Here is a 12395-nt window from a genome sequence, read left to right as displayed (position 1 = left end):
TTACTGTTAACTAGTGTGTGACTTGGTGAGGATAAAGTCTTTCTGTCTGATGCTGTGTAACTGCTAGATTATTTTGCACTGCATTCAGTCTTGGACATCTTTATTTTGATGCTACTAGAGGAGCTGCTAGCATATGAAGCCAAGCGAAAGGAGGCTGAGGACAACATGCGGGCTCCTCCTGAGCCAGTGAGAGCACGGATTCCCTTTACCGCCTGCCTTCAGGCCTTCACGGAACCAGAGAATGTCCCAGACTTCTGGAGCTCAGCATTGCAGGCCAAGTCAGCTGGAGTCAAGTAAGGACAGTGGAATGACTATTCTACACAACAGTCTTCTTCCAGTTATAATTATAAAAATATATTATTTATCTTTTAATTGTTTTATTTTTTGTTTGCTGCAGAACTTCCCGTTTTGCCTCATTCCCAGAGTATCTAATTGTGCAGATCAAGAAATTCACATTTGGAGTGGACTGGGTGCCGAAGAAACTGGGTAACTATCTGCCCAATGTCACAGATTAATGGCATGTATAATGTATCTTGATATTTGCCTCCACTGGTGTTGTTGTTCCAAGTATTTGTAGTGCCCCAAACACTCAGCAGAGGGCAGCATTGAACTGTAATTTACAGCCCCATGTGTGTTTCTCATCCTAGATTTTGAAATGTAACTAGACACAGATATTATATGGTTAAATATATCTCTCTATTCTCAGTAAGTTTCATGGCTTTGCTAATAATTACTTGTGCAGTTTTCCATTGGCAGATGTTGCCACATAATAGGTAAAGTGATATTTGTGTCATCATCTTCAATATTGTATTTGGGATTTTAAATCACAGTGGTGTTTTGTAGGTGGAACTGTCAACTAGCAGAGGCTTGAGTAATGCTGCAAATTGCTGCCAAATTGGTCTTTAATGTTAAGTGGGAAGGATGTACAAATTAAAAGTATGGCACAATTCGGACTTTAAAAACAGCTGTAATTCTGTCTGTTTCTTTATAGACATGGCCATAGATGTTCCAGATTTCCTGGATCTGAGCCGGATGCGAGCCACAGGCCTCCAGGCAGGTGAAGAGGAGCTGCCTGACCTCATGCCTCCCATTGTGCTACCTGAAGACACCAGAGGTATGAACACGATGTATTATGCCAAGTAGTGGAAATGGCACCGGCATGTCTGAATAGATATATACATGTGCCAGAACAATTGGGACAACATACTTTTAATAATGTTGCCCCTTTATTCTGTTTTTGATTCATATGCAATGATATTGGCAAATAAACAATGCTGTCAACATTTGGATCTGCTTCAGATATATTGTGGTGTTTTCAGTGGTGCATAATTTTTCCCCCTAAAATTCACTCAGGAGGATACCACTGGTCATGTACACCCATGAATCACCTACTGTGGCCCACAGGGGTATTTGCATTCATGCGTGGAGACAAATGCAAAATGGCACCCTTTACTACTGCAGGCATTTTTGTTCCTTCATTTTCAATTTTGCAGTTCTATTATTAATTTTAAAGGGCACACCTTTCCCTGAGCACTTGTGCTTTCCCCCCACTATGTTCATTTACGAGAAACACCTCAATATATGATCCTGTACATCTCTCTGTGTTGCTTTGAGAGGCAACCAGGTGTGTTGTTCCAAAGCTGTTGCCTAGCATCCTTCAGGAAGTGTAGGTTATTTCTGACAGAGTCAAATGATCCATGAAATTGTCTTTTTGATATTCTGCTTAAAGCCACCTAACTTTTCTCTTACGGGCATATTGAGTGGAATCCCATGGGAAAGGCATACTCAATCAATTACTGAAAGCTTGTTGTGTTGACAGTGTGGCTAAGCCTAATAAGTTATAATGTTTTTACGAGAGCCCCTTGTAATGCACTTCCCTGGGCTCTGGGAATAAGCTACTGGAAACTAGTAAGTTGTGGTTTTTTGTTTTTTTTTTTTTCAGACCAGGAGATACTCTTGCTATTTTTTTTTTTTTTTTTTTTTAAGTTTTGTTGCATTGGCCTGTTTGCTTAATGCTTTTTCCAGTGCACTTGAGGCTGAGCCTTTTTGTCTGCTCCTTCCTTCTTCTTTTTTTTCCCTGTCTCCATTGTGATTGTAATTTGTATTCTTCTGTTCCTCCCTCTGCTATTTGCAAAGTTCAGTTACATCAAGTTATCAGTGTCCTCCTTAATATTTTAGCAGGCGTGAAGCACAAAGTGTTCTGTACCATCTCAAGCTCCAAACATGAAAAAGGGGCCAAGGAGCAATGCAGTGGCATAGTAACATCTGCAAACAGCCTTAGCTTAGACTCTGAGAGCTTTATAAAATTATTTAGCTGACTGCTTCTTAGGAAACCCTGAGGACAAAAACAGAAGTTTGAACATGTTTGAGTACGCCTTAATATTTCACCACTGAACAGTATGTGTTCTACCTGCTTCAATATCTCCAACCAAATTAAATTGTATTCTCTGAAGAGTGCAGCATCTACTTGAAGCTCAGAAATCATTTAAAACATCCTTTCTTTGAGCTGAAACTATCTTGCTTAGGCAGCATTTTATATCTACTCTAACAGCAGCAAGCTAGGCAGCTATCTTTTAGGGCCACTGTGAAGTTGATGCATGATAGTGTTTTATATAAGCAATATGTTTGGATGAGTTGGAAGAGTAATTTGAATCTCTATTTCACACGTATCCCCTGTCTACTTCCATGAGGACTTCTGGACAAAACAATTTCCAGTGACAGTTTAAACTGTGAATTAAAAAGGGGTCAGAGGAAATAACATGCTGCTTTCAGTACACTTGCAGGTTATTTATTTCACATTTATATGATGAGTTTTGTCAATTGCAAGTTAACAACTGGTCCATTATCCTCTGGCTGACGTCCTGCGTGATTAATTATTGGCCACTCTTGTGTCTCCAAAAGGCTTCAGTGCTTCTCATTGATTACACATCAAAGTGCACATGTGGCTTCTTGTTTCTCATTGGTGTGTGCATCACACATTTAGTAATTTCTTCCAGGCCATTTCTAAAATTAAAACTTTTTCTGTTATTTTAATGTTCAAGACTGCTGTAGCAATTATAAACCTCACAAACCATATAGACGTTAATTTTTAATTTTGGTTCTTTGTAGTAATTAGATTATCCCATTTGAGATTAAAATGGAAGCTCACAAGGAAGTCGGTAAGCAACAGACTTTATTCAGTCAAATATTGTATCACTGCAAATACTACTTTGTATTTAAAAAGTTCTGCAGACGCACACACAAATCACACTACTGACTTGTACTTGTTCATCTTTTAATGTTTGTTCTCCATGAACAGGACAAAAGGCCACAACTGGTCTTTTGGCTTTGCTAAAGTTGAGGGTGTTTCATTTGAGCAGGACCTAGTTATGAGTTATGTTATGTTGTGATTGCAGTGCTTGTGAACAGTGGGAGTTGACCGCAGGTGGTGACCGTGACATCGTTTCGTGTGTCCATCCTGCAACTAACTTGACTCTGTTCTGCCGATAAAGGGAATTGACTAGAGGAAAAATATATGTGATACCAATGTGAGAAGTCCGAGACTGTCAACTGAAATAATTTTTCTTCTCTTCTTTCAGATAACTCCATGAGCTCCTTAGACTGTGAGTATTTAATTTCTCTTCTCTATACTACATTTGTAAAAGTTATAGGAAAATGTATTTTTGGCTACCAGGCAGCCGTGATAAATGCTATAGAGAATGGACCATGTATACCTGAACAGGTGCTGCAGCTGCTCTCCATTTCCAAACAAACTTTACTTTTCTGTGTTGCTTATTGTGTTTTCACCAGACTCATTTCTCTCCTTGATAACTCATCCCTCAGTAAAGAAACGTCCCCAGGGCTGAGTTTCCTCTGCTCTCTTTGTTTAATGAGGCCCAGAGAGAGAGAGAGAGAGAGAGAGCTGGTTGGGTTGTTCAAACTGGAGGGTTGCTGGTAGTGTTGAATCAGCAACTGTATGTTTTTGTTGTTGATGTCATTTTGTCGTGTTTCCAGCTCCAGAAATAGACGAGGGGGCAGTAATGCAGCTGGCAGAGATGGGCTTTCCACTGGAGGCCTGTAGGAAGGCGGTCTACTACACAGGCAACATGGGCCCTGAGATGGCCTTCAACTGGATCATAGCCCACATGGAAGAACCCGGTAAGGACCTATCACTCCAACCTGGTGGATGTTTGGTCTGCATCGTGTGAGTGAGTGAACTACTACCTTCATTTGCAGAAAAGTTGCAGCTGTACTGGAAGCACAAAGATGAACATGTCAAGGTTTTCAATCTTGCTGACTTGGTTTAAAATGAAATCGCCTAGTCTTCATGCCCACAGCATTTTGGCACTATGAAGAGCTTTCAGGGATGACATTACAGTGAAAAGTATAATATTCGCACAGTGATGTGTTTACAGACTATGATGAAGTTTTAGGCTCATGGGTTCTTCTTGCTGATCAGTGTAAGCCTACAGTACATACCAGTAGTGTCAAATAGGTTGTTAGGGGTGACCTTTTCTCACAAGAGACCTAAAATGTTGCAGCCAGAGAATTTGGTTATGTTTTATATCTAAAAGAGACTCGTTTGGGTAGTTTTTGTTAAATTAGTTTAGGTTAAATGACTAAAAGTGGGAATGCAATATTTGTTAAATTATTTAAAGTGCAACAGTAATTATGAATTCTTGAAAACTTGTCTAGGTGTGTGTGCGTGTAACACAGCCAGTGTTTTAATAAGCTGAGACAACTAACTGTAAGAGGTCAAAAGTATATTTGTATTGAGTTAAACACTGAAACAGGAAAATTGCTGCATTACAAGGCAACGACAATCTGCTCTGTTATATTTTAGGCCTGTTGGAAACAGTTACCGAATGTAAAGAAAAGCAACTTGTCAGCTCATGCAGAAACTGTCAAAACACTTCTGGAGTAGGTATACTGTACTACCTCCTCTACTCAACAGTGCTGACAGAATACATTACACAAAGAGACAGGGCAGGTTTATTTGTGTGGGACCTTTTTAAACCCAAAGGTAATTCATAGTGAGACACATCACATCTCCAGCTCTTTCATTACACAGAGAAATCAGAGCTGTGTCAGTGTTTGTGTCCCTTTGTGTACTGCCTGTGTTTATCCTTGTTTCTGTCTGCCAGATCATCACTGCAAACTTTGTCAGAGCTGACTTTGTCTCCTGTAGAGCTTCTCAGCCGTAGAGATGTTCACCTGAGGCATTAATTCGTGTCACATTTATTTCCCTAGCTGCCTCTAAAGGGCTTCTACAGTAGATGGAAATTAGAGCAGCTTCCTGCCTGTTAGTTCTTAAATGGGCCTAATGTGTCTGTAAAAAGAGGCTGTGTTCAAGCTCAGTAGCGCCAGTAAAAGGTTCCGTTCCGTCCCATCCCATTGTGCTGCACAAAGGTTACTTCTTGTTTTACCTTCTCCACATTTGTTTAGTCTGATTTACTTTACCACCAGTATCGCTTCAGCTTATTTATTTTTATAACTTGGTCAATTTTATAATCTGTTGTAGTACCACATTTGAATCTTTGATGCGTTTGTTAAAACACTGTGCAGTCATTGCAGCTTAGTTATTATATTAATTTATCATATCCAATATGTTTCTAAATTGTTAGAAAAATGTATTAAGCAGGACCAGAATGCAAACAAACTTCATAAATATCTTTAAAGACTTTGAGATCCAAACACACATTGAAACTGAAAGTTTTTGTTGAATAATAACCCATTTAAAAGACATTAGACTGTTCAATTTCATCTTTTTCTTTTTTTGTTCTCCGCCTGTAATGCAGCCTCTTTCCTGTGGCATAAAAACATCTGTATAATAGGCAATCAAAAGGACACAAGACAAGGAGGCTGAGAGCGACAGTAGTGGGAGATAAGTGGTAGACGTTTCATTTATGGTGAGGACAGTAATAAAGGCTCTGTTTATGGCCAACCATGGAGTAATTAAAGTAGAATTTGCCCTTGTTGCTAGGTTAAGCATTTCCTCACTTATATTTAAAATTGTTGAAAGGGCAGAAATGCCAGCAGTTTGCCTAGAAATTGCAAAGACTATTCTTAATTTTATTTAATGCAGTATGACTAACTGTTTACTGAGAGGTTTGTTTAAATGTAAAAGAATACTCTTAAATTGAAATATACTTTTGCATTAATCTGATGTTCTGAAATATCAGTAAACAATATATTATAGTTCATCTTTACTGAACTATATGTTTTGAACCTAAAAATGTAAAATAATGCCTTTTGCTTATCCTTGTCACTATGTAATTTAATTAATGTACAACTGAGCCTGTGTAGACTAATCTTGACCTTTGCATTAACATGCCACAGGGTGCTTTTGCATCAGATACTGCTTCTAGTACCACAGGAATATTCAGTGTCTCCTGCACATGTGTGTTGTTCTTTATTAAAATTCAGTTTTAGAGAGTCGTGAGTTTTGCAATTGTACTAAAATGTCTTTCTGCTTTTTTAAAATGTTACTATGCATTTTATATTTACAGATTTTATTAGATCAGCCACACACTGGCAAGTTTCCAACTTTAAAATGTTTAGGTGTGCAGAAGGCAATTCACAGCTTAATTCGGTCACAAATGGAAATCAGACACAAGATAAATGTGGTCACTTGTTAAAAGTAAAGCTACGTGTCTTATTCTGCACTATACTCTGTTTCGTCAGACTTTGCAGAACCTCTAACTCTGCCCTCCATGATCGACCCTGGTCCCTCCACCAGTGACAGTCCTATGGTTGCTACCCAGCTGAGCAACTCACCTCCTGAGGAGAGTATCTCCATTCTGACTTCAATGGGCTTCCCCCGTGCTCACAGCATCCGGGCTCTCAAAGCAACGGTTAGTCCTCTGCCTCTGCCATTTTTTTTCTTTCTGTACCAATAAATACAGTTATTACTTGCCATTTGTTGGTGTTGTAACGTCTGCTCCGGGCATACATTTTCTTTAAGTAATTTTTTCCCGATTGATGAATCTGAAATGTAACATTTCTTATAAGGAATAGTCAGTTTTATGGCTCCTCAACCAATAGTAAAGCAGTTTCTACATTTACTGCTGCTAATGCTTGTGACTTTTCATGTCTTTTCCCATGACTAAAGTCCTCAAAAAAGCGATAAGAGATTTATTTATTTATAAATGTTTGTGAATCTTGCAGTCAGTACCTAATAAAGAGGAGGAGTCTTCTGTAGGCGGTGCTCATTCCTTAAGATGTTTGTCATAGAAAGAATTAGAAACTATTAATGGGGGGGGAATTGCTCAGATTTGACCAAGAGCAGATGAGTTTTATAAGTGTCTGTGAGAAGTGCAGTTCAGAACCACCAAAGCAGTGACCACATGCCACCACAAACATTGAAGAAAAGGGGACTCAACAGTTATTCTTCCTGTGATTAAAATACATTAATGTAGCTAACAGCAAATAAATACAACTTCTCACTCCCAAATAAACAGTAAAAGCAAGAGTCAAGAGTCAAGCAGTTTATGTTTAAGTTAAGGGCAAAGAGAAGGTGAGATGATAAAAACTAGGCTCTTGTCATTCACAAATAATCTTTAGTGACCCATTTGAGTTGCAAATGTAATTGGTCCTACATGTCAGAGATTGAAGAGTTCTGCTTTACATGGTATTTACAAATGGTCCCAGCAGCATACAGATGCCACCAATGACGTAGCCTTTTAACTCCACCAGTGACAAGTTGAGTCATTATATCCTCACATCTCACAAGTGCAACATGTGCCGTACAAAAGCATAGATTTAGTTTTTTGGCAACTCAGCTAGACCAAATTCATCAGCTTTCCTTTTTTGAAATGGCCCCTGATTCTCACATTTCATGATTCGTATTTCAAACTACCCCCCGTCAGCAAAAATAGCCCAGGGGCTGTTAGTAAGACACCGAAATAGACACCAGGCTTCCTTGTTTATCATCCCTATTGCCATCAAACTCCCTGCCATCCTCAATGTTCTGAAGTGAAAAGTTAACACATATTCCACTTTAGGGGGACACAAGTGAGAAACTGAGAGGGGTCTCAATGGTGCTTTGTTATTAGCTCAAAATTACGAGGAAAAACTTTGTTTTATTTATTTTCCTCCAAAATCAGTGTCCTGGGGGAAAAAAAAAAAAAATCATCCAACCAATCCTCCACCCTAATGTGCTCCATAGACAAACATTCTCCAGGAATCACACTTCTATTTTGGATTAAAAGCAAACTTTGGGGAATTTTACACAGATGGATATTTGCCACCTGCCTTATAAATTACTGCTCATATCAACATGTTCTTAGGTTTGTTCATCACACTGTATAACAGAGAGCAAAGGAGAGAGAGGAAACGAATATGAACATTTCTGATCCTCAGCCTTAATTGTATCATCATATGCCTTCTGTCTGCACCACCTCTTGATATAATGCACTCTAGTAAGACTCCACCACCCACTTTGACCTTAATAAAAAAACAAAAAAACAAAAACAAAACAGAATTGAATTATCTATATATATGTCTATATCACATCGGCCACTTTATAATTGTCATTTGTAATATTTTAAGATAATGTTAGGTAACTCAACATCTTTCAGAACAATAACCTCGAACGAGCACTCGACTGGATTTTCACCCACCCAGAGGAAGAGGAGAGCGATGCCCTTTCAGACATGGCTGACACAGAGCCCAATGATAACGCTTTCTCCAACACCACCTCACACAGTGACTCCACGCTGTCTCCAGACAGGGACACCTCAGGCCCGAGAGTCAAAGATGGACCAGGACGTGAGTGGCTGATTTTAGTGACTGTAGCTGCCATTTCTGTTTTGTTTTATGCATTTTCCTACTATTGCCCCTCATCTGAATTTACATTCACACTGTTGCCTCTTTTTATACATATTAAATTGTATTAATCATTTTATTTTAAATCTTGCTATGTTAGTTTATCACTAATTGCATTTGTGATGTTTCTTTTTGTCAGGTTATGAGCTCTTTGCCTTCATTAGCCACATGGGAGCATCCACGATGTCCGGACATTATGTTTGTCACATCAAAAAGGAGGGAAGGTGAGTTGCATGCACTTTCCCTAAATTATTTCAATTTAGTTTTTTTATTATTGTGGTAAAAAGCTGACAGGAAATTACTGATTAAAATGAGGCACTGTACTTTTCAAGAACAACAAAATTCAGTTCTTAATTGATGTGCTATATTTCATATGAGTAATCTCTCATTTATTGTCTACAAAAATTCAATTATTTTTTTATTAAGATTTTGCCACCAGACCTCTGAAGATAAATGATTCAAAATCACAGTCTGTTTAGACTGAATAGAGAAAAATAAATTGACCCATTTTCTCTATAGTCACAGAAGTGAGATTTGAATACGTGCTATTTAAATCATTTTGTGCCTTCCTCCTCCTTGCAGGTGGGTGATCTACAATGACCACAAAGTGTGTTTGTCAGAAAGGCCTCCAAAAGACTTGGGCTACATCTACTTTTACCATCGACTGTCATGCAGTTAAACTAAAGTTTCAACCCCCTCCCACCTGCAACCTTTAAAGAACCGCTATCTTTCACCCAGAAGACTTGCAGACCACTGTAATAACAGCCTCAGTGGAAACAATGGAAAAACCTCTCAGACCATCTGCTCACATAACATGATGACATTCAGGAGCAACCAGGAACACTGGTCAGAAAGGGAAAGCTATGTGCTTTTTGTGTTATGTTACGCTTTAAATGTATAGTTCAATGTTAAAGTTTTGAAAAAAAACAACAGTTTTCACCGCATACATTCAGAGGGATGTGTGCAATTTCTACATCTGGATTGCTCCTTACCCTAAACGATGTCACATATCAAATCTCATTTTTCCTCCTCTATGCCTTTAGCTACTGTGCCAGTATTTTCAAAGAGGTACATTTTATAAATGTATTTTTGAAATGGCAGTGCTTCACTGCCAGCCCTAAACTGCTCTGAAACTGCAATTACACACAAGACAATACTGTGCCGCTGGTGACTTTGCATTTTACTTTGTAAGGTAAAACATTGTTTTTCATGCCAAGGGATTGGAAGGGATCTCAAGAAATGTTTTAGTTGGGTACTGAGAGAAATTACTCACATATTGCACACAAGTCCCTTTAATGAAAGAGACCCCCAAGACTGCCATGAATAGGTGTTATTCAAACTGCTGTTAAATGGCTAGAAACAGGGTTAGTGGGTGAATAATGGCTCAAATCTGCTACAACTTCATTTGGAGATGATGTTTATGTTTGTCACTTTTAATAAGAAAAGCTCTGCTCTGCGGTTCACTGGCTGAATAATCAAAATAGAATTGTTTCCTTTGCTAAAGGCACTTTTTTTCTATTTATTAAAATGACATATTTTGCACCAGGTGCAGTAGAAGTGAACTTTTTTTATTTAAATTTTTTTAATTCACCAGCAACAAGTAATGAAATGTGGTACCTGAAATTTAACTTCAAAACTGCTGTTAATTGTTGAAAATTGCAAAATGTTTGCATAATAGGCATCTGAAAAGTTTTTCTACCCTGCAGCTGGTCCACTTTGGTTCCTTTATCACTTAGACAGATTCAGACTGTGACCCAGAAGTTAAAATGAATGTTTCCCGTGACCTGTTGCCATGTTTTACAGGTCAGTTAATTCATTTATGCATCTGATCTTTCATCTGAAGCAATATGCACTACAACCAAATGTACTTTTAAAATTGCTGTATGATGAAAACTGAACAGTGACTCCTCTAAAATGTTCTCTTGTACCAACAGATGCATATCAGTGCTGAATGTAAAACTTCATGGTGCTCACTGCTACACAAACTTATTCTTACATAGAACTCGCCCTTTGCTTTGAGTCACTATAACCTTATGCTGGATTGTCCAACTCTGTATTCTCCTCATTTATCTGCTAATGTTCATTATATGCAGGACAACATTTGTTGTTATTGGACAACATGCATCCAACCATACTGCTTCTGACCATTGAAAGCAGCTTAATATTTGGATTTATATCCTTTCTATGCTACATAAATTGGGACTTGAATCTAATTTTGTTTGTTTCATCTCAAACATAGAATGTAATGTACAGTATTAAGTACTAGTATGTTTGTCATCTCCATGGACACTTAATTTCTGTTTCATGACCTTGACTTGTGGTGAATCTGTCTCTTCTCTCAGTGCAGTTTTAGATTAAAATTTTTAAGGGGAGATCTGCTGAAAATCTGCTTTTTTTTTGGACATATTGCACATCAAAATGGAAGTTCAAACAAGAGTGGCTCACCTTGATAGCCAATGTTTTTACTGACAAAACAATCTTTATTGAATTGTACAGATAATAATCGCTTTAGAGAACAAATCCATATTTCTGCAGGGCTCCCCTCTACAATGGTGCGTCTAGACTTCCCTGAGCAGAACTTCAGTTTTATTGAATCTCGACCTTTTGTCCTCATTAGATACTACTTGACAAACTGCTGCCGCATTCATTGTAAATGCAGCTCTCTATGCAAGTCTTGTGTTTCTGCTGTTCTTCTATAAAACCAGTACATTAATCTTAGAAACCAAGCAGTACCTTGTGTCAGACCCTGCTCCCGTCAATGGAAAGGGGATTGTCGTGTTTAAAGGACGACTTCACCAATTTTCAACTTGTTTTCTATAGCTTTAGTTTGTAGTTTGAGTGTAAATGTACATTAATGCTTTTAAACTTCCATCTGACTTCACGATATTAAAATATTTGTTTCTAGCTGAAATCTCCCCCAGATCACCTGGAGGAGGTTTTAGTTTTTTTTTAGAAGTAAAGAGATATTTTAATAAAAGGAAGTTTAATGCCATTTATGTACATGCACTACCCAAACTAGAACCAGAAGCAAGTTCAAAATCAAGGTGTAATTTAATGATATTTATTGGTAAATGTCTTCAAATACTGTGCAATTTTATTTCTAAGCACCTTTGTTCCTCCTGATTACATTGTAGTTTTTGTATTTTTGTCTTTTTGTTTCAGCTTTACTTCTCAGCTCGGTCTCTTTCATCATCATTCTCTACGTTGTTAAAACATAATGATTTAGTTTGTCATAGAAAGAGGTTTTCATTGTCAGCATGTGCACTAAACATTGCCATTTAGTCCTTTTGGATTGTACAATTGTACCTTTTTGTGAGGTCTTTCACCCATTTGTACTCTGTTGCCTTTTTGCAAGTTTGTGCCGGTTCTGTAGTTTTCATCATAGTTCTCCTGAATTGATTCTTTTAAGTTGACTTTTGTAACTTTTTGTGTTTATCCAAATATGGCTTAGCTGTATGTGAAAAGTCATGACAGTACAATATACCCAATGGCACTGTTTACTTACAATGTTTAGATAATTTAATAAACTACTTCTTTGACATGGCTTATTTAAGAATGAATAAGAAACTGCAGGTCAAGTGCAAGTTCTC

General features: G+C 37.9%; 1 protein-coding gene across 2 annotated transcripts in view; it reads left to right on the top strand.

Annotated features, from left to right (window-relative positions):
* The window catches only part of usp13 (ubiquitin specific peptidase 13), a 28828-nt gene extending 16479 nt beyond the window's left edge, over positions 1-12349 (top strand). For both annotated transcript variants that reach the window (XM_067513834.1, XM_067513833.1), the window contains exons 13-21: positions 119-293; positions 398-486; positions 992-1114; positions 3579-3602; positions 3994-4137; positions 6664-6833; positions 8559-8748; positions 8945-9029; positions 9388-12349. In XM_067513834.1, coding sequence (XP_067369935.1) covers positions 119-293; positions 398-486; positions 992-1114; positions 3579-3602; positions 3994-4137; positions 6664-6833; positions 8559-8748; positions 8945-9029; positions 9388-9484 — 1097 coding nt within the window. In that variant the 3' untranslated portion in view covers positions 9485-12349. The remainder of the gene's footprint in view (positions 1-118; positions 294-397; positions 487-991; positions 1115-3578; positions 3603-3993; positions 4138-6663; positions 6834-8558; positions 8749-8944; positions 9030-9387) is intronic.
* Positions 12350-12395: the final 46 nt, after the last annotated feature.

Source organism: Channa argus, chromosome 8 (assembly GCF_033026475.1).
Source record: "Channa argus isolate prfri chromosome 8, Channa argus male v1.0, whole genome shotgun sequence".
NCBI lineage: Eukaryota > Metazoa > Chordata > Actinopteri > Anabantiformes > Channidae > Channa > Channa argus.
The sequence above is the reverse complement of the archived record's forward strand: the minus strand, read 5'-3'. Positions and strand labels throughout refer to the sequence as shown.